At 55.6% G+C, this 24,237-nt stretch overlaps 7 protein-coding genes across 7 annotated transcripts; 6 read left to right on the forward strand and 1 right to left on the reverse strand.

Moving 5' to 3' along the window:
- Positions 1-1,837: 1,837 nt before the first annotated feature.
- Positions 1,838-4,077, forward strand: PG998_001712 (uncharacterized protein; the record flags this gene model as incomplete). Its single annotated transcript, XM_066868530.1, has 2 exons — positions 1,838-1,893; positions 1,983-4,077. 2 exons carry the CDS (start codon positions 1,838-1,840, stop codon positions 4,075-4,077), a joined length of 2,151 nt encoding a protein of 716 aa, XP_066736945.1.
- Positions 4,078-6,344: 2,267 nt separating this feature from the next.
- PG998_001713 (uncharacterized protein) lies at positions 6,345-8,356 on the forward strand (the record flags this gene model as incomplete). Its single annotated transcript, XM_066868531.1, has 3 exons — positions 6,345-6,629; positions 6,709-7,664; positions 7,729-8,356. The coding sequence occupies 3 exons, from the start codon at positions 6,345-6,347 to the stop codon at positions 8,354-8,356; spliced, it is 1,869 nt and encodes a 622-aa protein (XP_066736946.1).
- A 411-nt stretch (positions 8,357-8,767) lies between these two features.
- PG998_001714 (uncharacterized protein) lies at positions 8,768-10,024 on the forward strand (the record flags this gene model as incomplete). The annotated part of the gene is given in 3 exon segments (XM_066868532.1): positions 8,768-8,991; positions 9,011-9,653; positions 9,686-10,024. The coding sequence occupies 3 exon segments, from the start codon at positions 8,768-8,770 to the stop codon at positions 10,022-10,024; spliced, it is 1,206 nt and encodes a 401-aa protein (XP_066736947.1).
- A 3,381-nt stretch (positions 10,025-13,405) lies between these two features.
- On the forward strand, positions 13,406-18,179 carry PG998_001715 (uncharacterized protein; the record flags this gene model as incomplete). Its single annotated transcript, XM_066868533.1, has 4 exons — positions 13,406-14,947; positions 14,998-16,189; positions 16,241-16,725; positions 16,761-18,179. The coding sequence occupies 4 exons, from the start codon at positions 13,406-13,408 to the stop codon at positions 18,177-18,179; spliced, it is 4,638 nt and encodes a 1,545-aa protein (XP_066736948.1).
- A 576-nt stretch (positions 18,180-18,755) lies between these two features.
- On the reverse strand, positions 18,756-19,589 carry PG998_001716 (ubiE/COQ5 methyltransferase; the record flags this gene model as incomplete). The annotated part of the gene is made up of 1 exon (XM_066868534.1): positions 18,756-19,589. The coding sequence occupies one exon, from the start codon at positions 19,587-19,589 to the stop codon at positions 18,756-18,758; it is 834 nt and encodes a 277-aa protein (XP_066736949.1).
- Positions 19,590-21,266: 1,677 nt separating this feature from the next.
- PG998_001717 (uncharacterized protein) lies at positions 21,267-22,696 on the forward strand (the record flags this gene model as incomplete). The annotated part of the gene is made up of 6 exons (XM_066868535.1): positions 21,267-21,362; positions 21,419-21,590; positions 21,646-22,169; positions 22,234-22,332; positions 22,410-22,589; positions 22,646-22,696. 6 exons carry the CDS (start codon positions 21,267-21,269, stop codon positions 22,694-22,696), a joined length of 1,122 nt encoding a protein of 373 aa, XP_066736950.1.
- Positions 22,697-23,066: 370 nt separating this feature from the next.
- On the forward strand, positions 23,067-23,904 carry PG998_001718 (GNAT domain-containing protein; the record flags this gene model as incomplete). The annotated part of the gene is made up of 2 exons (XM_066868536.1): positions 23,067-23,613; positions 23,636-23,904. The coding sequence occupies 2 exons, from the start codon at positions 23,067-23,069 to the stop codon at positions 23,902-23,904; spliced, it is 816 nt and encodes a 271-aa protein (XP_066736951.1).
- Positions 23,905-24,237: the final 333 nt, after the last annotated feature.

The raw sequence follows: 24,237 nt of genomic DNA on the forward strand, positions 1-24,237 counted from the left end.
ACGACTCATTAAGACGCATTCTTGAAGCATCAACTCACGACGAACGAATGACTTCGGCTTGTACCTACTTGTTCTACATTGGCATATTTGACGGCGTTCTCTCTGGTGTGGTGTCTTTTGTCATCGGATGATCCATTATCATACCCGACAATCCTTTGGCGTTATTTAGTGTCTTGCAGGCTGTTGGATAACAGCCAATATTGGGCGCACGAAACGGTACTCGACGCATCACCCTTCACCTATACTACTACTACTACCACCACTACTACTACGCCGGTCACACAATGCCGTCCCCTCCTTACCTCTTATCTTCTGCTCGGACCCGAGCGTAAGCGCAGAGGCGCCTTACGACCAGCGCGCGTATCATTCCAACACATACACTTTTTTAAATTATTCACAGCGAGAACCACAGCAAAGGCGGCGGTGGCCTTCTGAGCAAAATGTCATAGATAGGGGGTCCCCGGGATACGTTAACCACACGGTTGGTTGTCTCGTATCAGTGACATACACTGACGGGTTGTGCTGTCTGGGAATTCTGCGATGTTCGAAGGGTATGCCCCTGAACCGGGATCTAGGACAATAGACAGCGTGAAAAGGTACTGGCATTGAGGCACTTTTTTGTATATTTATCTGGATAGCCCAACATATCTGAACTTGCGTTCACAAACTAATACCCTTGTGTACACCTCTTGTCTTTACGCTACTAATAACTGGAACCAAGCCCGATACTTGGCGGCCATGACCTCTACCTTTACTATCTCGTTTCGAGTCAACTTAGTCAGTGAATGGGTTTTAATCTATTTCCGCTGCCACCGGCATCTTGACTGGCACGTCTCCACTAGAACACGTCCCCCTCTAATGGGAGGTTATCTTGATTCGCATGGAGACAATTAGGCTTTGTCCCTGGTGACCCAACTATATAGTTGCCTTTTCCCTACAACGGTTGGGAGGTGTTTCGCGATCAAGATTGTGACACAATGGCCACACTGGAAGACAGACGATCATCATTCATTCTGGTGGCCGCGGCTGACGACATCGCATCCTGGAGCGTCTAGATGGATGCAGTGCGACAAGATTACGAACATCGAATATGCCCACTTTTGGGAAAGCAGACCATTAGGACAGACGGATAGAGTAACGAGTGACTCGGTGAGAAGCGCTCTCGTGGCTCGTTATAGAAATGACGTGAGGATCGACTAGTCTGAAACGTGGGACAGAATGCCTAAGGACTGCCTTGACCTGTGCATCCTGTGGATTGTTTGGCGTGTGTGTATTGGATGTAGCCTGCGTTATACAACACGTGAAGATTGCATTATCTCGACTTCATAAAAGAGTCCCCCCCTTTGCATGAACGAACTTGAACGAAGTGAAGATGACCATGTTGATGGCAATGACGATTGTCGCGTAATAATACTCCGTTCCTGGCCCAATACCAACCGTTTAATGCCTTAGCCTGCGCTGGGTCGGTCGCAACGGATCGGTGGTGCCCAAAGGCCTGGTCTGGTGCCTGATGAGTTTTGATTGAGAGGGCTAGAGCTGTTAGCCACTAGGAAAAGTAGCGTCAGCCACCTCTCCAGCCACATCAGCTAGCTCTAGACAAGGATCGCGTTAAGCTACAATCCGCGTGCTTGGTGAAGGACGACAAACACTTCCTTAAGCAAAGTGATGCTTTGCGACGAGAGAAGCCAAGCGTGACGATACCCGCTTTGTATCTCAACACACCATCACAGTTCCACCTGCCACCATTTACCACTCGCGGATTTCATGATCAGCTGATCTTTTGTTTTGCAACAGCTTCTCAGCTCGTCAGGGTGCGAGCCGAACTATAGCTGCTGCAATGGCAGTCAGCGTTGGGCCTCGAGTGCGCCGTACTGCGCAAAACACCCAGACCACGTAAGCCATTGAAGACACAAGCTCAATGGCCTTGAGCTATTTGCTAATCGCTCGTGCTGGTCTTTTTAGATATAACCTAACGCGTCGAGTACATACCATCCAAACCTACCCTGTCCTTTCCCCCAGGGAGCCACGATCATCCTGTACGGCCACGAGGATGGCCTTTCAATAATTTGGCGCGGAGGGCGGCCCTTCAAGGCCTCTGTTTACGAAGACTCCGGCCACGCCAAGGGCAAGCAAAACGGCGGTGCACCCGAAGACTCCGTTATGGTCATTGATTCCGACGATGACGACACTGCGGCTCAAGGCGGCGCGGCCTTCGTGGACAAGCCGCAATTCGAAGATGGGGGTATGGATGAGTTCCCACAGACCGACATCACGCAAACGCTGGACCTATCTATGGGCACGGCCGTCTTCCATATTGCTACTTTGCCGATGACACCTTGCGCCGCCGAGGATGCTGCCTGGAACGGTGCCGATTTGCTTAAGGAGAAAATCGTGTTCTCCGTATCGTGTGCAACGCGTGAGGTGTACTTGATTACTTTGCCTCTGACACCACCCTCGCCTCTGAGCAAGTCGCGGGAAGAGCTTCGTGTAGACTTGCTGGCCGGAAAGGCTGGCAACGGAAAATGGGGCGAGTCCATCACCCTATTGATGGGCCAGGAGAAGCATAGTGATGGGTTGGCCATGACCCTGGTCCAGCCAAAGCCTACGGCAGAGCGCAGCAAGTCTGCAGAGCGCTCAAGGTCAACTGGCAGAGCCGCTCCAAGAGCTGTGATAGCAGCGCATTCAAAAGAGGCATCGGGTACTCTTCGTCTTTGGGATGTTGCGCTCGAGAAGACCACGAAAGACCGGCCGGTAGAGCCTTTCCAGACCGAGTTCCTACCGTCCCCGCTGGCGTCGGTAGCTTTCAACTCCACACACTCAACCCAACTTTTGTGTAACACTTCCCTGGCCATCAGGGTCTATGACTACGCACAACCATCTATGCCACTTGACGACTTTTCCGATACCCCGTTTCCCTCTCAAGGCTCGTGGCTCATCTCTCTATACCCGCCCTTCGCTCGCCCTTCCCCGTCACGCAAACCTATCATAGCAGCCTCTTGGATTGCCCATGGGCGGGCTGTGCTGGCCTTATTAGCAGATGGACAATGGGGCATCTGGGATGTCGACGGAGTTTCGCCACAAGGGCCTGCCCTCACTAAACAGGGTTCTGGTATCCGTGGTGCTGCTCTCACTTCGTTCAGCGTCACGGGTTTTGTGGAAGGGACAAGCCCTCTCCGCAATCCCGGAACCCAACGAACACCGGGTGCCGGCGGCGATTTTGTGCCCATGACTCCCCATTCCCGCCGTGAAGCCTTGTCCACATTCTCGGGGCCTGACCGACTCTTCTCAGTTACAGGAGGTATCGCTGTTATGCCCATCCCTGCTCAAGCGACGACTACCGCAGATGAGAGTGCAGTCCTTTGGATTGGTGGTTCTGAGCATGTCCTTGTTATTCCAGGCATCCTCAAATTCTGGGACGCACAGCTGCGGAAGGGTGTCGGTGGTGGCGTAAATCTCTTTAGTGGTGCACAGCCGACGCGAATGGTCCGCCTAAGCGATCTCGCCGTTGGCCTGATGGGCGAGCGATGTACTGATGTGGCGGCCATCCCAAAGTTCGGAGGACCGCAGTCAGCAACCAATGAAGGTCTCCCTATCGACATCGCTGTGTGCGGCGAAACGCGGGTTGTTGTGATACGTGAGAGTGAGACTGTTGTCGGCACGCGAATTGGTGGTATAATGGGCCGCCGCAAGGGCCTCAGCGAACGCGCCAGAGAAAGCAGTGCTATCGTCGTGCACCCGCGGCCGGAACAACCTGCCAGCCAGGCATACAATCTCTCAATCAACCCTAGGAGAAGATTCCTAAGCCCTTCGGCCCATCGTGAACCCGAGAGCAGGAACAAGGCCGATCGAGTTTTGCCTTCCACTGAGACGGATGATGCGACAGCTGCGCCTTTGTCCACCAACGGCTTTGCCTTTGCAGATAGCCTAAATGCAGCGGCCGATGTCATGCAAGACGAAGACGAGATAGAGCGAGATGTCGAGGTGGAGATGCTTGACCTTATGGAGATTGATCGGTCATTGGACAACATGAGTGACGGAAGAGGGAGGGGCCGGAAGAAGGTCGTCTTCGACTCTTAGGACGGACAACCTGATACCTGAGCATGTCACAATCTCGGACGAGGGCAGATGGATATCCCAACAACTACTGATGTATAAATTTGATACTAATGCTGGGGCGTATAGGGATGCTTCACGAACGGATGAAATGAGAGGATGTGCCGCTGCTATTGTCGGTCTGTAATGCGACTGAAGTAACTTTCGTCAGCTTTGCACTTACCCGATTATTTCACAAACTTTGCCCGGCTTTCAAAGTAGCCACCTGCTGTTTCTCCGGCTCCCATTTTATCGCTCCCCTTGAAAGTCTTAGCTATTCCCAACCTCATCCCCATGAGCTGCTATTCAAAGCAGTCGCACGGGTTTCACGAAACTCACTATCCGCGCGGCAAGGTGGAGCACAAGGCGAGATCATTCCTTGTTGTTCTGTAATCCATGCGGGATATTAAATGGCCTTCGTTGCCACGTGTCGCAACCTCTTTCCCCTTTTCTCAATAGATCAGGGACGGATGGGGGTGACGTCGTTCTTTAGACGGACACGCGCCAAGTTCCCTCAGCTCTTGCGTTCTCTGAACAAAGGAGTTTATTTCACCATAGACCTGATGCTCTCCTGGCTTACGCTAGCCATCCTGTTTTACCTGTTCCCTCGCAAGGGGGCGCTGGATAGGCGGGCAGAACTGGCTTCGTTTCTCACGTGGGCTGGGTGGTGAGACTACTTGGTACATTTCCCTCTCTGGGTATCTTTGAACACCGACTGTTTGCATGCATACGTAGTACCATACGGCTCGCTCGGGATCGTCAATGTCCGGGAATTCCAATTTGGGGGCTGGAACTGCCGGGTTCGTTGTGAGTTGTCCACTGCGTGTAGATAGCCAACGGCCACGATTGATTGGTTGATTGATCGATATAATTGAACAGCACGCACGCAGCACAGGAACAGCTGACTCGGACGCTTCGCTCTCTACTGTAGCTTCTGGCACGAGGTGTAGCTTAGCACCGTCGGGTAGGCCAGCCCGCGATTCCAAGGTTTGTTTGTAATAACTCTATTAAGATGAGGGTAATGAAGCACAGCATGGCTCCGAATGGACGCCGTTGGTGGCGGGTTGCCAGGTGCTTATCTTGCTTTTAGGTTTGTTTCAATTCCCGCGACGGATTTCAAACCACTTCAATACCATGTTGTTCAACCAATCTACAAGATGATAACAATGGATTCGCCAACGCCGGGGTTCCAATTTCCCATATTGGCGTAGCTTACATGGTGACTTGCCGTCAATCTCAAGCGGTCTGTCGGTCTGGCTTGACTTGGAATTGTTACGATTATCAAAGTTCGGACCTCCTGTGCGTCATGACACAGAACACGAGGTGAGGCCCGGCAGCTGGCCGCGCTGAGCGTGGATGCCACGCGCTCCCTGCTTCTCCTGGAGTTGCTCACGGCACGCTTCGGTCAGGGTAGACGGAAGTGTCTGTGCCTTTGTTTGCTGTGAACGGGCGCGGCCACGCATGCAAAAGGAATGCATGGCTTGCCTGCCTGCGCCTTCACTAGCCTGCCTGTCGGTTGGAATGAACTGGGGATCGACATCAGCTTGCAGCCACCGTGCTTGCTGCGTGCCGCAAATGTAGGCTTTGTACATAAAGTCCTGTCCCACCCCTCCATCCCTGGCAGCTCAGCTTTGAGGGACCAGCAAGGGCCTATTGGATGAAGCGTCCTAGGCCACTAGTGCCTTGAGTCCAGGTTCTAGAGCGCCCGTGGCAAAACCATCATCTCATACCGAGCATATCTCATCTGCGGTACTTGACGTTGGCAGTGTACTGGCTAGGAGGGAGGGCAGGGTGGCAGGGTGTCGTTATGGGTGGTATGTTGAGATACTACGAGTGCGGCCTGGTCTGCTGATGTCTACATCCAGCAGTACACAACCGCAAACTCCTTTTATAGCCCTGCAATTCCATGTATTTGCTGTTGTACCGTGTCCAACCAGCTGCCAGCGCCCGCACTTTTCGGTCTGCAAGGGCCCGTATCGACGTATTGCTTGAGCGCTGGTGGATCTGTAGGGAAGTGATCTGCGCAGCTGGCATTAAGGCCTATTCATCAAGTGCTTACGGGCATCGTCACTCGGTTCAGGGAAAGAGGAGGCAGGAAGCCGCCGCCCGTTTCCCTTATAATCCCTCCACTGTCTTCCTCGCTCACCGGTCGGTTGCGGAGGTGAAGCAAGACGTTGTTGATCAAGGCATAGAAAATACCTGTGCTGCCCCCGTGACGACGTTCTGCTTTACGACTCAAGCTTACAAACAGTATGGGCTGGTTAGAGAAGGGACTCCTACTGTCCGGTAGTTTTACTGGGCTGTTCCAAACATGTGCCGCTGTCGATGCTACTGCTCAGGGCCCGGTCTCCCACGGCGGCTCGTGGGAGCCCGAGTATGTACTCGTCGCCACGGCACAGAATATCACCATCAACTGTGAGTCGCGGTACTCGGTGGTATTCAACGGCACATCGCCCGGTCCTGTTCTGCATCTGCAGGAAGGAAAAACTACATGGGTGAGAGTCTATAACGAGATGGTGGATAAAAACATCACCACGGTATGTTGCATAATGATCTCGAATATATCACAGACATCATTACACACTACGATAAATAGATCGCTGACTGGTGCGCTAGCACTGGCATGGGCTCAGCCAAAGAACGGCGCCATTCTCAGACGGCACACCACTCGTCTCGCAATGGCCCATAGCCCCCGGGATGTACTTTGATTACGAGATCCACCCCGAGGTTGGTGATGCCGGGACGTACTTCTATCACTCCCATGTTGGCTTTCAAGCCGTCACGGCGCACGGCGCCCTTATCGTGGATGATGCCAACAATACGAAGCCATACGACTACGACAAAGACATTCCTATTCTGATTAGCGATTACTACAAGAAGGTGGACGACGTTATAGAAGCGGGCCTCACCGCGAACCCCTTCAAGTGGTCGGGCGAGCCGGATGCCGTCCTCTTCAATGGCCGTTCAGGGAACGCTTCGTTCAGCAATGCGACGGACGACTCTTGCAAGCCCTACGTCATCACTGTCGAACCGGGCAAGACGTACAGGCTGCGGTTCACCGGCGGTACCGCTCTGTCTTACGTGATGTTGGGCATTGAAGACCACGCAGAACTGACCGTCATTGAGGCGGACGGGCAGTACACGAGACCGGTGGCAACAGATCACGTGCAGCTGGGCAGCGGACAGCGATTCAGCGTTCTCCTGAAAACCAAGAGCGAGGAGCAACTGAAGACGGAGAGTAAATCATCTTACTGGATCAGATACGAGACCCGGGATCGGCCGACGCTGCCCAGTGGCTACGCCCTGCTGCAGTATAAAACCAAGTCGGCTGGATACAAGACGGCCAATCCACATGCTGATCTCCCAGCCGATTTGCCAGCCACGGTGCCAGTCAAATTACCGACGGACTTGACAGACTACACTACCTGGATGGAGTACGCCTTGGAGGCTCTCACCCCGCAGAGCAACTTCCCGACGCTTGAGGAAGTAACACGGACAGTGGTAATTACAATGAATCAAGTCGTGGTTGATGGGTTCTACAACGGCAGCTTCAATGGAATCCTGCAATGGGAGTAAGTTATCAATCATGCGGTCACATACGAGCAGAAGCACTAATCCGTCTCCCCCTTGGCACAGCTCGAACAATCTGACGTGGCAAGAAGCCACGCTCGCGGCACAGAACTACCAGCCATACCTTGTGAAGGCCTACAAGACGGGCGAGACGCCCGACTACGACGCCGCGGTGGCCAATGGCGGGTGGGACCCGGCGACCAAAGCGTTCCCGGCCAAGGTGGGCGAGGTGCTGGACATTGTATGGCAGAGCAACTCCGGGCCGTCGGGCGGGTGGGACGTCCACCCGATGCACGCACACGGCGAGCATTACTGGGACCTGGGGTCCGGCAACGGGACCTACGATGCCGTGGCCAATGAGCGGGCCCATTTTGCCGGCACGGGGTACGTGCCGGCGCTGCGCGACACGACGATGCTGTACCGGTATGCTGCCAAGGGCAGCGCGCAGCAGACGGCCGGGTGGCGCGCGTGGCGCATCCGCGTCACCGAGCACAACGTCGGAGCCTGGATGATGCACTGTCACGTCCTCGGCCACATGGTCATGGGCATGCAGACCGTTTGGGTCTTCGGAAACGCGGTCGACCTGCTCGCCGCTATTGGGCCCCAGCCCTACATCAACGGATACCTCGATTACGGTGGCAGCGCGTACGGGAACGACAGCTACGACCCGCTTGTTGTTTCGTGGTTCGGATGAAGAAGTTGTTGTTGTTGCCTGGCGCATTGGAGGAAGGGAAACCTGCACGATGCTTGAGAGATCTCCTTGACTTGGTGATGTGTAACCGTCTTCTCATAGTAATCCTGTAAGAGTTAATCACGATGTTACGATCCATGTGCCATCGTAGGCAAAGTCACCTATGGTTGGCATTGTTGTTTACATCAGTATCGAAAAAGCCTTATGCAGATGTGTATTGGTGGATGTAACGTGACGTCATGTGTAAGTGCCCGGAGACTATGCTCCATCCTTGGCTTACACTTGCACATGCCGTATCAAACAGCAGACTTTCCTTCACATGAGCAGCGACGCAACATTCTCACCACCTACAACCTCTGCTGTCAGAAGCCAAGGCACCTATGAATTGACCAAGCGGCTGAACTATTTGCAGAGATGGGCCAACGCGAGGAGCAGATTGCCAAATCCATCATCTACGTTATAATAAACACGGACGAGAATGGACATCCTCTCCAGCACCAAACGATCCTGGGCCGCATCTTCAGCATCTTCAATCTCTACTGGTTGACTTTTCAACTGGTACGCGAGGATTTGTTCCGGAACCTGCGCGAGTTCTGGGCTATCAAGCCCTCCGCCTACAAGGACAGCTTCACGCCCGCGTCTGCGGCCACCAAGAAGCACAAAAAAGGCACTGCTGCAACCGTTGGGGGACATGGGCTACAGCGGATCGACCTTCTTCCGCACAAATGACGGTGCCTACCTGGTCAAATCAGTACCGCGCTCCTTCGAGAACAAGTTCTTCAAGAACGACATGCTGCTTCCGTACGCAAATCACATGCGCGCCAACCCCGGAAGCCTGCTCGTGCGCATCACGGATTTCCTGGAATGCGCCCGGGGCAGCTTGGGTACGCTATTCGGCCTGGCGCCCAGCCACCACATCGTGATGGAGAACATCCTATATGGCCAAGACGACAAGAAGGCTTCTTCGTCAACCCCGGGATTCTCTCCTGTGGACGGCGATGACGCGGCGGAGGGGGAGCCGAAGAAGAAGTGGGAATCTTGGGACCTGAAACCCTCCTCGTATTTCTTCCCGGAGCGCGACATCGCCGGTGGCAAGCTGACGTCGGAGGCCACCAAGTCGAAACTCGCCGACGAATTCGAGGGCAAGCTGTACCTGACCCTCGACCAAGCCGAAGATTTCAAGGCCCAGCTGCAAAAGGACACCAAGTTCTTGGCCGACTGCAATGCGGTGGACTACTCCCTCTTCCTCGTGCGGATATCGGTAGACGTCGACGAAGGCAATGCCAACGGGGCCGGCTTAGTGGATCTCCGCTCCCTGGCGCAGGCTGACAGCGAAACCCCTGTCCTTCCACCTTCGGAGCCCCCTTCGCACCTCCAGGCCCGCCGAGTTGGTGCACCGGCATCGCATCGAGCAACGGGAAGGAGGTTTACCGCGCGGCCGTGCTTGACTTCTTCTGGGCCAAGCATACGGTCCACGCCAAAGCGATGACGGGCCTCATCAACACATATAACCTGGTCGATGAGCAGGGGCCCATGAGCGTCACGGCCGAAGCCGACGAATATCGGCAGCGGTTCATGAAGATGTGCCTCGACATGATTGAAGTCGATGGGCGGATGTGGAATTTTGAGGGAGCCGAGGCAACGGGGACCGAGGCGGCATCTGGCTCTTAACCTCGCTGGCTCCTCCCGGCACTCTTCATCATCCGGCGTGGAGATTGTTAGGCATGCCCGGAAAACGACAAGGAGGGTCCAGGACCCGGGGGTATAAGATATAGGGGAGCTTTGTACAATTGTATGACCAGTCCAAGATACCCATCACTGTTAATGAATGAATACACGCTGCATCGCAACTGAAAATATCGGCAATCGCTTGAGTCTATGCAAGGTACTCCTTTACGCTGCTATCATGAGTTTACTACGATGAGCTAGAGGTTTAATTCTAATAGCGGATGGCTTCACTTGATGCTACTCAATCGACACCATCTAAGAAGTGTTATAGAACTGGCCAGGGAGTACTGGTCGCATGCCACATATAGTACGTGCCACGACCACGCCGGTTGAATCTTTGAAACCCCATGACCCCTGATTCTTACCTTTCCCAGTGAGTGCATGCGGGCTTGAATGTGCTGATCAACGTTGGCCCAGCACCCTAAGTGTATACAGTCTTAGACATGTGAGCTGGTGGTTCATGATAGGCCCGTTGCGGAAGATGGGCGGAAGACCCGTTTACTGCACTGCACAACCGTTAAGCTGGATGTAAGAACGAGGGGAAACCCATACATTCCTACTGGTCAAGCCGCATATCTCTATTGATTAACAAAACGTGTCTAGGGGTGGGACGGCTCGGGAATTAGCCGCGCGCGGAAAAAGGAGATATATTGTACGCAAGCTACCTAGAGACAATCATGAAAGGTGATGATCGGCTTATATGAGACATCTACATATTCGTAGTACCACGCGCCGTTGGTGCTTAGGTGATAGATAGGCACTGCCAACTAAGAAGGACGCGGACGGGGGATACTGCCCACTTCGGCGAATACAGCCACGAGCGAGTATTTCAATTATCTAGTTGACCCATGTTCGAAGGTAATCAGTAACCCGCTTTCTCTCTGGTGCAGAATTGTGAACTAACTTAAGAACAGAGAATGTCCAGATGTCTCACGGTCCAACGTTCAGGCAAGCAGGCAGGCAAGGCAGGGTGGCAGGTTGTCCTGCACTGTAAAGGGGTGGCGATGGTGCCCGAGGGACGGAGCCTACTGGACGGCTCGTCACCCCCACAGATCCCAAAGCGCGGGGTGGTTTCCAGGGGCCAAGCAGCTGCAAAACCAACCAGAAGCAGCAGAAGTCTCGCAAGAAGTTTTGCCGAAGGAGCCCAGCGGTTCTACGGCCCTTGCTGCTGCTTCCTGTGTGGGCCACGGTGGTGAGCGAACCATTTCCCGACACGCCGCATAAAAAGCCCGTGGCGAAAGGGATCGGTTCGAGAACGTCTCGTGAAATCACTGGACACCGACGTCTACCGCGCCCACAAGGAATGCGACCGTGGGAAGTGGCGTGTCCAACACAACCTGCCGGGCTATGGTATGTATATAGTATGCTAGTATTTGGAGGCGGTGGGTGGTTGATATGGCAAGTAGCTTGCTGAACCGATTATTGTAGACTGTAAGACATCGGATCGTCAATACATCCTTGCCCGATCCAGGCTAGCTATCTTCGCTTGCCGCCTGGTACGAGGCGAGCAGGCGAGTGAACAACACATCCAGTGGTGCTACGAGATTCTCATACTTACATAATTCCCATCCAGGTAATCCGTGAAAGGGTGCCACGAGTCATGATGTAAGCACTAATTACCGCAAGCGATGGAGGCTGTTTTCGACCTGTCATCTGCACAAGACTGGCGCATGGGCGTGGCCAAACCGTGGTGGTTGCTGTGCTGCAGCACTTGTCGCACAGGCAGGCCACCAAGGCGTTTGCGTGTGTGATGGGAGTCGAACGAGACATGACGATCAGGCGGGTGACGGGGCGGCGCCTCTGGGCAATATTCTCGCTGGCCGCTTTGAGTAGTTGTTTTGATATGTAAGTGGCTTATAGGCCATAGATCCTGTAGCGATGTGAGTCGCGTCTTCATTCCTGCCGTACGTGCGCGCCCCTGTAGGAAGATGCCGTCATTTTCGTCCAGTGAGTTGGGGTGAACAGCCGTTGAACCATTCATAAAGGGTGGTTTTACGGGGTATGCAGTTATGACGGCCAACGGTCGCTGCAGTGCTTGAAATCGGCCTGTAAAATGTCGAGATGCTAATGTCGATAGTGACAGTGCTGGTCCAATAGTCCTGCCTTGGACCATCACTCATTCGTTTCTCGTCTGCCACCTATGTACATACATGCAGATTTACATGTATAAGGGGTGTCAATTAAACTCGCTCCTCCAACGGCTACTAAATTTCTTTTGGATGATCTTTGATGGAATCCAATTAGGCTAGGCATGTACATAATTTGCCGCCTCCGCCCCTGGTACCTGCAGAGCATTTTTCCTGATTTCCTAGTAGGGATCTCAATTGAGATCGGACGCACTACTTCCCAAGCCGATGGGTTCTGGATGGAAGATGGGCCCCCTCTGGGCCCCCCGACCAGCTACGATGGCATTTGGGACGGTGCGACGGGCTGCGATGGGTTTAGGCCGGTGATGCTTTCACATGGCGTTTCAGGAATGTTCTTGAGTGTGGAGCGGACCCTGAGCAGCATGTATGTATGTATGTATGTATGTATGCATGAGACAGCTGTCCATCTGCAGGCGACCAGGCGAGCACAAAGGAGAGAAGAGAGGCCTGCCATGTTCGCCATTGTGAGTGTCCGAGCAGCTGGGCGGCAGCGAACCCCGGCTATACGTGGCGCTCGCTCGTACAGCACATACATACATCTATACATACACTTAGCAGTCGAGATGGATAATCTTCCACTCTAGCGGCCCCAATGCGAGCAAGCCCCCGACGTTACAGGCTCTAGTCCCGTACGACCTCCATTCGAGACTCCCCAAGCAGGTACCCGCAAGCACCGCAGCCTACGACTACTTGCGTTGATGGTCATGATTTCTGTGGAAACACGTCTTGTTCATGCGCATTCGCGTTGGCGCGGCCCTTTTAGTTTTTAGTACCCTCTCTGCCTGTCCTGCCTCTGGCCAGGTCCTGCGAGTAGTGAATGATAACACCCCCTTCCCTCCCCTCGACTCCAGGTCGGGTACGACACCTCGGCACGCATTGTTCCCTCGCGAACGGCACCATATCTGCATACAGCCATACAGCCATACAGCCATACGGCCATACAGCTACACATCCTTACTAATCAGTGGTGGGAGGGAAGTGCAACTCTCTACGGAACAGTACATATGTACATGTGCAAATTAGGGTCGCCAATATTCTCCTATTGGATTTGGGACTTGTACGGCGGCGCATGCTCTCGGCATTAGTGCCTCTGTCCATTTCTCGAACTATTGGCCCTTGGCTACAATCCGTTCCACGGTTGGATAGTTCAGCACAAGCCGGATCGTCGGGCTAAGCCATGTATCCCTCAGAAGGCAGCCGCCGCTCCAGCAGGCGTCGGCCTGAACTGAATATCGATACCTTGTCATCATCTCCGCCACAAATCCGCGACACGAGGCCGTCAACGCCGCCTTCCCTGCGAAGGCCGCCTGTGCCTCCCAAGGGCAAGCCACCAGTGTCCGGTAGGGCGCGTAGGATGCAGCAGCCTCCCTCCATGGACAGCACAACTTCGAGCCGCGACCGAGACTACGAAGAATCCTTTCTCGACATCTCCTTCCACAGCCCCGTGGACATGACGGACAACAAGGAAAACAACGTGCCAGATTTCGTCGGCGATCGCCTGAGGAAGACCAATTACCGAGACTCCCATGACCTCTCCCTCCCATCCCGACAAGTCACCAGAGACTCGCTGGTTTCCAACATGCTCGCCTCTCTCGACCAGTTCAGTCTCGGCCAGATCCACACGCCGGCCACTCCACAGTCGCCATTCGACGAGCCTAGCAACTACAGGTCCATGTCCCTTGGCGGGGAAGATCCGGCGCGAACTATCTCGAGCATCCCCCGACCGAGTCAACGGATGCACAGCTCATACAACGACCGAGGCCACAACTACACATACAGCTCCGACTTCGAAGGCACAGACGATGCCGCCAGCCGGATATCGAGTCCATACCGGGGACGACGGAGCAACAGCAGCTCGGGCTTTCAATCCGGTCTAGGACGGATCAATAGCATGCGCGAGTCGCCGACGCAACAAAGAGGAAGCCAGATGGCAAACGGCCGTGTTCTTCACTCGAGGGGTGGTAAGACGAGTAAGAGCAGCAGCACCAACAGTTTCGATGGGGGCTATGCACAAGTGCTGGGCAGTCAGCGATGGGCACACGGAATTGGGGGTCGCTCATCCAGCTTCGACATGGGCCAAAAGCATCCTCCTTTATCTCCGACCTTTGCACCCGCAGCACCAGCACCAGCACCCAACAACACTGCAGGCGGCTCCTGGAATTTAGATTTCTCCAACACACTGTGGAACGAAGATTATGAGGCCGCACCCACACCTACCGTGCCTGGAGGTCCGCGCCGGCCAACCTTAACAAACGCCCCGACCGCCATCCCGCAGCCGCCCCCAATCCCCCCACAGCAGGACCAGGAGCCAGAGCGCAGGAGTGCGTCGGCGTCGGATCGAAAGATGAGCATGCGCTCAAATAGGACCGGGACGGCAGGAAGAGGAGCTGCTTCGTCAAAGTATAATGATTTACCACCACTACCACTACCACCACCACCAGCCCCTACCGAAGAAATGGACTCGGCACCCGCACCTCACGTCGGTTACGAAAAGGCCAAGGACAAAGAGCTCGGGCAGGCAGGCGCGAACACCACAACACAGCCGAAGGAGCCACGACCGGGATTTTTCAAAAGGATGTTCGGTGGCTCCTCCAAGGCTTTGGCGAGTGCTTTTGACTCGGGCTCAACAAGCTCCAACCCGCCCCACGTTTCGCCAGCGCCAGTTGAAACGCAGTCGCGACCACCCAGCTCTCGCCCTCCGACGCAGCAACCACAGCAGGTGCAGCAGCCACAGTACAGCCCGTCGGCTCCCCGTCCCGCGAATCGCAGCATGCCAATTCCTTCACGGGGCACCATGTCGTGCAGAAGAAGTCTTCGTTCTTCCGAAGACGCAAGAAGTCCATGACCGAGCCACCTCCGCCCGTACCCCAGGCACCCGCAGCTCACATGTCCCGGTACGCAGAACATCCTGCCCAGAGGGCCAGACAGATGGATCCGTCTGATTACATGCCGGACCCGAGTCCGGTTAGTAGTCTGCGCCAAGTCATGAGCCCCTACCTGAAAGAGAGCAGTTCTGCTTCCCCTCTAGGCCTCTTGCCGCCTCGGAGCAAGCGTGAATCTGTCTCGCCTCACTACAATGTAGAAGACCCCGAAGACGACCGGAGACGTAAGAGCAGAGGCTTCTCCCCGGACTACGACCCTAGTCCCAAGGCGACAATACGGACTGTGAAGTCCCAATCGGCGTTGGTCACTCGTAGCCGCGACTCTCCCACTTCTAGCTCCAATCGCACACCCATGGCAAGCCCTCCGATGCCGACGCAGAGGCCGAAGCTTACGCGCGACACCACATTCTTTGAGGATAGCAGCGACAGCGAGGGTGACAAGGGCAATCGGTCCGGTCAAACGAAGCGAAACCGACCTCGCAGATCCTCCAGTCCTACCGCGGGCACGTACAAGCTGGCCCCGAACGACGAAGACGGTTCATATAGGGAGAATTCGTCTGCGAACGGGTCGCCCTACCTCGAAGCTTTCGATACGGAGAAGCAACGGCCGGATAGCCTGGGCCTGCCGATTCAAGACCAACCAAGCTCCGGGAGAGTATCGGCCTTGAGCAGAAGCGGTCCCGACCAGTCGAATGGCAGTGTACCGAGCCTGCAAGTTGAGGGTGCGGAAGCGAGCTCCAAGCCCGTCGGTTCGCCGCTGGACGAGCCAGAAGTAACGGTGGGAGAGCCAACCGAGGACGACCGGTTGAAAGCCCAGCGCATTTTCGACGGCAGAGAGGACTTCATCCAGAAAGACCGAGCCGCCTCCTGGATGGGCGAAGAAGGACTTGTCCGTCAACGGACGCTCCGAGCCTACATGGAGCTGTATGATTTCGCTGACAAGAGCGTTCTCACTGCGTTACGGGAGGTTTGCGGCCGACTCATACTACGGGCAGAGACTCAACAGGTAGACCGGATTCTGGTCTGCTTTTCCAACCGTTGGTGTGATTGCAATCCCAACCACGGCTTCAAGACCATGGGTAAGTTTGATCCTTTCTTGGCGGTCAAGCCCTTGCTAACAACACCTACAGACGTAATCCACACGATGTGCTATTCTATCATGTTGCTAAACACCGATCTTCACATGGCTGATATCGAGTCGAAAATGACTCGCTCTCAGTTCGTGAAGAACACCATGACCACCATCAAACAAGCTGTAGAGGACTCGGCACCCGACGCTTTCGAACGACCAAGCATTCTGCCCGGCAGAAATACGCTGTTGAGTCCCACCGAATCCGAAATGCGAGCTGCCCCAGAGCCTGAACAGAAAAGGGACTGGAGATCATCATTCATCCCCCCGAGGTCCGAGTCAAGGTTGGGCTTTGGTGACCATGAGGAGAGTGAAGGCTGTGGCCCATTGGTGAAGACACCGTTTACCGGCTCCATGCGTGCTTGGGAAAATCTGATGGAGATCGTGCTGAAGGACATTTATGTTTCTATCCGTGATGAAAAGCTCCCCTTGTTCGGTGGAGGACCTGACCCAGCGCAGAGCTCACAGGGCGGCGGCCTGTCAGTGGTGGGCATGTTGATGCGTACCCCCAGTGTTCTTAGCAAGGCGCCCTCGGAGACTCCTTCCTCGAGGGGCGAATGGAGGGGCCCAATCGGCCCAACAACGGCCGGTGGAGTTCCAAGAGTCGGTCACGGCCTCGGATCAACAATGGGTTTTCATCAAGTCGCACCAGCTTCGACGATGGGAATTCTCTCTGGAGCCCCACCGTATCTTCGGCCACTTGGAGTCGATATTCGCTTGGTCGAACGCAGACTACTCCTTCGGTTGATTCTCTGGGCTCCTCATTCCTGCGCGGCGATTATCAGCAGTCGATCGGGTTTGCCAATGCCCTTGCGCATGCCATTATTCGTGAGGATGGCCCCGCCACGAGCTCTCAGTCCATCATGAGTGACGAAGTCAACGGTGCCGCTCTTCTGGAAGACGAATCTCTTGAGCTCACAGGTCCACCGTGGGCCAAGGAGGGTCTCGTGATACACAAACACCATCTTGACGGCGTCGATAAGAAGGCTAAAGATCGAAACTGGAGCGAAGTCTTCGCGGTCGTCCAGAAGGGCCAAATGAGCATCTTCTCGTTTTCTACAAAGTCGATGCGCCAGAAGGCACGTGGCAACCGCAAGCCGGCGCCAGGAGGCGTTGTTGGAGGTGGAAACTGGCAAGAGAATGCTACCAGCCTTGGTACTTTCTCCTTACGTCAAACCCTCGCCTCGGCACTCCCGGCTCCCGGATACTCGAGAACACGTCCACATGTCTGGGCCCTCAGTCTGCCTACAGGGGCCGTCCATCTATTCCAAGTGGGGACTCCGGAGATCTGTAAGGAGTTTGTTCTCACTGTGAACTACTGGTCTGCCCGGCTGTCGACGCATCCATTGGTCGGTGGTATTTCGAATATTGAATATGGATGGAGTGATGCCTGCATTAACAATGCTCTCGTTTCCGCCATCAACGAGAATGCATTGCCACCCCGCCCCGGCTCAGCCACTGCAGGAGCAGGACGCCAGTCTATGCATAGCCGGAAAGGCAGTCATCAAAGTAGTCTGCGGTCTAGTTTCGATCTAGGCAGCTCTTCCAGTGCCCGGCCGAAGCTGCCAGGCGACCGCATCCATATTGCCGAGTGGACGCCACCTGCGCAAAGCTTGCGTGCTTCCAACTGTACAGAGTCGGAGCAGTATGAGACGCTATTGGCATATGTAACCGGGATCGAAGAAGAGCTGCAGAAGCACAACCAGCTGCGCTCGCCCATGCTATTGGCCTTCACACCTAGAGCGTCGAATGCGACAAAAGCCATGAATAACTGGGAGCGCAAGAGTAGTTATCTGCTTCGCGAAATCGTCAAGTTCAGGACCTACGTCGACTGCCTCCAGTACGCCGAACAAAGACGGAAGGAGATCTACGACGAACGTCAGATCGCGCAACGCGCAGCACGAGGAGATGAGATATCCGACTCTGAGGACGATGATTAAGGAGTTATGCCGCTTCAAGGCGAACAAAACGGGTGCTACTATTAGGCATCGGCGGCATTGTTACGCTATTGTTTTTTTCCGGGTAGTTTTTGCTAATCGTCATGTTCTTCTTGGAAAAAGGGTTTGCGTGGTTTCAAACGGAGTAGGGGAGGGAGTGGGACATTAGGACATGGAGCGTCCAGTCACCACACACACACACACACACACACATCGGTTCTCTTTTTTGTCATTCTATCTCGGACATCAGAAAGAGGATTCATTTGTGTTATTGATACCCGGGTTGGCGTATAACAATAATTTTCTAGTGTCATTTCCATTCTTTCGATGCTGTAGCAAGCGATGGGCACCGAGTGTGACGAGGCATGTTCACACTCTGTACATATAGAGGAGTTCAAGCGAGTGAGTATGCAAACCATGATACACTATTTTGCCACGTCCGCTGTGTCCACATGTATCCCATATTCGGTTGTTGATGCTACTCTAAGTTACCAACGCAGCAATGTTGGCAAGTGACGAGTAACAAGTGTGGGATTCCCTGGTGTATCCATATACTGCCACCTCTTCACAGTCCACTGCTCAAGTGGGGTTTGCAGAAGCCGTGGGAACTCGATACAGAATCTCTGTACTTGGGACACTGAAGAAGAGGTCGTCTTCCGTGGCCCAGTCGGCCCAAGCCCGCGAAATCGCTTGCAGGTCTGCCTCGGAGCCCAACCCCTTGTCCTTGACCACCTTCGCAAAGCCGGACTGCACGGCGCGATCAGCCCACATGTTACCCCACTGCTTCGCCCTCTCGCCTGTGTAGCACCATGAGGTGACTGTCGTCTCCAAGTTCTCGGCCTCGAAGCCCGCCCGCCGAGCCCACGTGTGCAGGAACCGGCCGGCATTGGGCTCGCCGCCGCTCACCAAGGCCTGCGCCTGGTACAGCTCGCCCCAGCGGTCGAGCCCGGCGCTGGTCGGGTGCCAGGCAAAGGCGCGGTAGTCGGCCTCGCGCGCCGCGACGACGCCGGCGCCGGGCTTGGCGACGCGCCGCATCTCCCGTAGGATACCCACGGGGTCCTGGACATGCTGCAGCACCTGGTGGCAGTAGACGACGTCGAAGGTGGCGTCGGGGTAGGGCAGGGCGTTGGCGTCGACGATGGCGAACTCGACGTTCTTCCGGTCGCCGGCGAGCGCCCGCGCCTGCTCCAGCACCGACGCGACGGCGTCCACGCCCACGACGCGGCCCTCGGGCGCCAGGTCCGCGAAGCCCATCGTGATGGAGCCCGGGCCGCAGCCCACGTCGAGGATGTGATCGGTGGGCTTGATGTGCGGGGCTAGGAAGGCGGCCGAGTCATGGACGGTGCGCCGGGCATGGCTGCTGACCACGGACCGGTGGTGGCCGTGAGGATAGGTCGCCTGTTCCGTGGACATTTCTTTTTGGCCTTGCTGCGATGTTCCGTGTGAGATGGTTCGAGTCGATTATTTTGTGGTGCGGTTTCTATCTCTGAGCTGAGTTGTGATGGCAGTAGGTTCCCTAGAAAGCAATAATGAATGGGTGCTTGGAGATAGGCAGATCCTGAACGGCCAGTGAACTCCGAGGTCAAGCCCGATGTCGGAGACGTACATCCGAATCAACGCAACGGTTGGATGAACAATCAATTAATGGGGGCTTTTTTTGTACGACTGAAACGAAGTTCTATTGTTCAAAAAGTTCTCTAGAATTTCCTTTGAAAATGTTCACTATGTAGTTGACCAAGTAAGCCGTCAAGCTCCTCGCTGATCAAAGAGATCAGCACACCGTACCGAAGACGGGAATCTTGCCGTACTGCTTCGGAGGAGTAGAGAGGAGTATGTCATGGGAATGCCTGCAAAGTGCGGCATTCTCACTACCGATGAAAGACACCTTCAACCATGCCGGTGTCCAGTCGACCATGGGTCTTGTGAGACACGCCGCAATGCCGGAACTCGGAATCGGCGTTACTGGGAAGCAACCCCTGCAAGCTGTGGGGGTGATCTTGTTCCGCCGTCTGATCTCTTATTATACACGCCAGGCAGTGTCTTGACAACGCGTAGGTCAGATACATAGGACTCGAAGCAGTATCCCCTTTTGCATACGAAACGTCTTCGCTGGGTTGTGTGGTCGACATGCAGTTCTACAACGCGGTTGCCATTGCGGCTGCTCTGGGCAGCCTTGTGCTGCCAGCAACGCCCGCGTCGTCGATTTCGGGCCATGGCACGTCTTCGGGTCCTCTTGCCTCAGCTGAGGCGAAAAGGGGGTGCCGTATACCCTGCGAGAGCAGAACGACCAGGTCTGCGATGCTAGGAGCCGACAATGGACTGGATGGATTGACGTGTCCGAAGAGAAGAAACTTTTCTTCTGTAAGTGATCGCAACCGAACGGGCATTGCATTGCGTCCAGACTGGTCCTGTGGCTTGCGCAATGGTTCTTCGAAAGCCGGTCTGCTCCACGGGACGACCCGGTCATGGTCTGGTTAAACGGCTGCGTAGTGCTCCACGGAGGGTACAAAGAGAGTCTACGACGAGCTCGTGTGGTCTCACCAGGCCTCGTTTCGCCTGGAGAAGTATGTCGGCTGGGGGTGGCCCGACCAGTCCGGAGTGACGCATAAAGGGGGGCGAGTTCAAGGCAGCCGATAAGCTGGCCCTCGCGACCTTGCGCTTTCTTAGACGGCAGAACCGAGTCTCTCTGGCCGCCTCAACCCGAAAATGTCGAGCTCTGAGACCGACTGCGGTTTAAATGTCCATATTCAGCATGCCATATGTACTCTGCATGCCATCATCTTTGCGTAATGCTCCGTTGTGAAAAGTCGCGTTTTAGAGTCGCATAGCGAATCAGAAGACGATGTTGTAGCTGAGACGATAGCTGCGAAACAGATCTGCACTACTGCGACGACTTGCCTATCGGGGTAATGGTAGCCAGCTAGACTGGTCCCGTGGCCGCAACGCTTACAGCAACCCGCCATCCGCGATCGGCATCTCCAGTTGGGCCCGCCTTTAGGCTAATGAGTTACAAGAGCAGATTGGAATCATCGTCACGACCTGGTGGAGCGAGCTCATTGTTCATTTCTCGCAATAGGCTTGCTCGATAACATGATTTCCTCAATCCCGCTGTTGGCCCTTGTCCTGTTGTGCGGGACGGGCTGGGCGCTTCATGCTGTCCTTCAGAAGAAGAGAAGGAGCACTTCGGTGGGTGTCGTCCGTTGATTTCCATGAAGGCCGGGATTTGTTGATGATGCTTGTAGTTTCGAGACCATGGTCCTGGAAAGCAGCATGGCGCAGGCAAGGAGACGGCGCTGACAGTCAACCCCGTCGCGGCCGACTTTGAATGGGAGACGACGGAGCCCCAGAAGTACCGGCCGTTCAAGCCCATTTACTACATCACCATGGGTAACGCACCACACATGAACCCCTATCGTGATTCTGTATAGCGGAACAGCATGACTGACGGTGCGCGCACCCCCACTGCCAGCTTTGCGGTCAAGCACGCCCTCCGACCTGATCGCCATTGACAGCAACTACCTGTCGCGCATCCAGCTGCGCCAAGGGCTCATCCGTGACCACGCCCGCCACGTCGTGGGCTGTCTACCTTCCGGTGCGGACGCCGTGCGCGAGACGTACTCGTACATCCAGAACTTCCTGCTGGCCCGCTACCCGACGCTCTTCTCGCCGGACGGTGAAAAGAGGCAGTTCCGCAACCACGTCACGGGGCAGTCCCTACCCCTGGGCCTGCCCGAGAACCAGGACCCGGTCGGCACGCTCCGGTTGCTGGGCGACACGGTCGAGGACGACCTGTTCTTGCTCCACGCGACGCCCGAGGGCCACCTGTGCGTGGCGTTCCTGTGCTGTTTCCCGTCGGGCTTCGACCCGGCCGAGAAGATTGGCAAGGTGCTGAAGGATATCCACGGGCCGGTGCCGTCGTACGAGAAGATCGGTGCGAGTATGGAGCGCTTCTTCAGCCGCCTCGAAGTCGGCAAGAGCGTGACTCGCAACAACGTATGTCGTCCAGTACGCCATGCGTTCTTTTGGACCGCTGCTGACCGGAAGACTGCTTTTCCAGTGGTCTGTCAACATGACGCCAGAGCTTTATAATGTCTCGGGAAACCATGTGCTCGAAGGGGACGCTTACAAGGAGGATATCGACGTTGACATCTCCAAGGTCAGTATGCGCGCAGCACTCGAGACGCCCCGAGCCCCGAGCTATCACGTCCACTGACACCAGTCTCACAACGACAGGCGCATATCCGCGTGGAGCTCCAAACTTTGACACGCCTCCCCAAGACACAGGCGATCCTCTTCTCGTTCAAGACGTACCTGTATCCCGTAACCGAGATCAAAGCTGACGGGTTGGGGCCCGAGGTCGCCGACGCCATTGAAGGGCTACCAAGGGGCAATGCACCCGGGATGTGGAAATATGTGAGTCATCTCTCCCCGGGTATTTGGCTTTGGCTGACCTGGTCCACACAATACAGAAAGGCGGTGTACGCTGGGGAAAGAGTGTCTGTGCATATTTGAGGTCGTGATCGGGCAGTCCTGTCGGATCTGCCGGCGAGTTCGTAGGCGAGCGGTTTGAATAACAAGGCGATTAAAATCCAATAACCCACCGCGCGTGACGTTTTCAGCTCCCAGGTGAACTGTATAGCCGATGTCGCCACAGAAGCTGAGCAGCTGAGGCTTCCATTGACCGACAGCACACTAGCGCCCCCAGCCGCGGCATGAGTCACCTGCCGACCGTGGAGACTGAAGCTATCACAAACCCTCGTCATTTTGCTGCCGATGATTGAGCGTCTTGGACACAGCTACAGAAGCAGGCATTTTGCAACTTAGGTATATCACCTCGGAGTCCTCGCCTTTGTTCACATAACGGGCCGTGCCGGCCACAGTAAGACAGCCATGGCACCAGCAGCAGACCACACGAGCACGACGCCTGCCCCCGGCCATGGTCTCGACGACGGAACCGTGCTCATCAGCACCACCTTCCCCCGCCTCCCACTCCCGGCCAACGACGCGCGGTCCCACATCCACACAGCGCGCCTCTTGGTGCGCCCGCTGCAGCAGTCGGACCTCGCGGGCCTCCACGCACTGCGGTCGCAGCCCGAGGCCATGACGGGGACGCGGCTGGGCCGCCCGGACCAGGACCTGGCCGAGACGCAGACGGAGCTGGATTTTTTCCTCGGCAGAAGCAGGAAGGCAGAGGGAGAGGAGGAAGGGTGCGGCAATCCCTCGACGTACCTCTGGGGCGCGTTTCTGCAGTCGACGGGCGAGCTGATCGGCGAGGGCGGCGTGCATACGCTGGTATCGGACGACGCGGTTGCGGGTTGGCCCGAGATCGGGTACAAGTTCCGCAAGGAGCATTGGGGTCACGGATACGCTACCGAATTCCTGGACGCTGTGCTGGGGGGCCTGGTGGGGGCTGCCGCGCAATGCGGTGACTGCGAGGGTGAGCAGGCGGGCAGTAGCAGTGACGGCGGCGGCGGCGGCGGCGGTGGCGGATGGTGACGTCTCAGGGGTGGATGGCAGTGACGATGTGGCGGCGGCAGCGGCTACGGAGCACGTGTATGCCAATGCCGAGCCCAGCAACGTAGGCAGCTGTAGGGTGCTGGAGAAGCTGGGGTTCCGGCGCTTCCACGCATGGACGGAGCCCGACACGCAGTTGCATCGGATCGGGGAGCCGCTGCATCTTGCCGGCTACCTACTCGCGAGCCCGGGCCCCTCGTGCGCCAACGAGTAAGTGACATCGGCCTGCCATCAATTAGAAACAGTGTCGCTTTCAGGATGCACACGATTTATAAAGCATGCGTGCCCCGTTGGATGATGAAAAGAAAGTACGACACTTGGATTGGGCAATGCCGGCCCGGTGAGCGCGGTTATAACCGGTACTATAACTGTTTCGTCTCAAGCTAATAAAAAGAGCCCATTTCAATCTATTCCTATCTTGGTCTGAGAAAGCCCAGAATATAGCGACTGGAGCCGGATCAGTCGACCCTGGCGCGGTTTTCACATCAGCTGTAGATGATCGCCAACCCTAGCCCGGCTGTCGCTTAGGGTGCCCTGCGAGAAGCGC

Source organism: Apiospora kogelbergensis, assembly GCF_038363985.1.
Source record: "Apiospora kogelbergensis strain CBS 113332 chromosome Unknown utg000001l_segment0_segment0, whole genome shotgun sequence".
Taxonomy (NCBI): domain Eukaryota; kingdom Fungi; phylum Ascomycota; class Sordariomycetes; order Amphisphaeriales; family Apiosporaceae; genus Apiospora; species Apiospora kogelbergensis.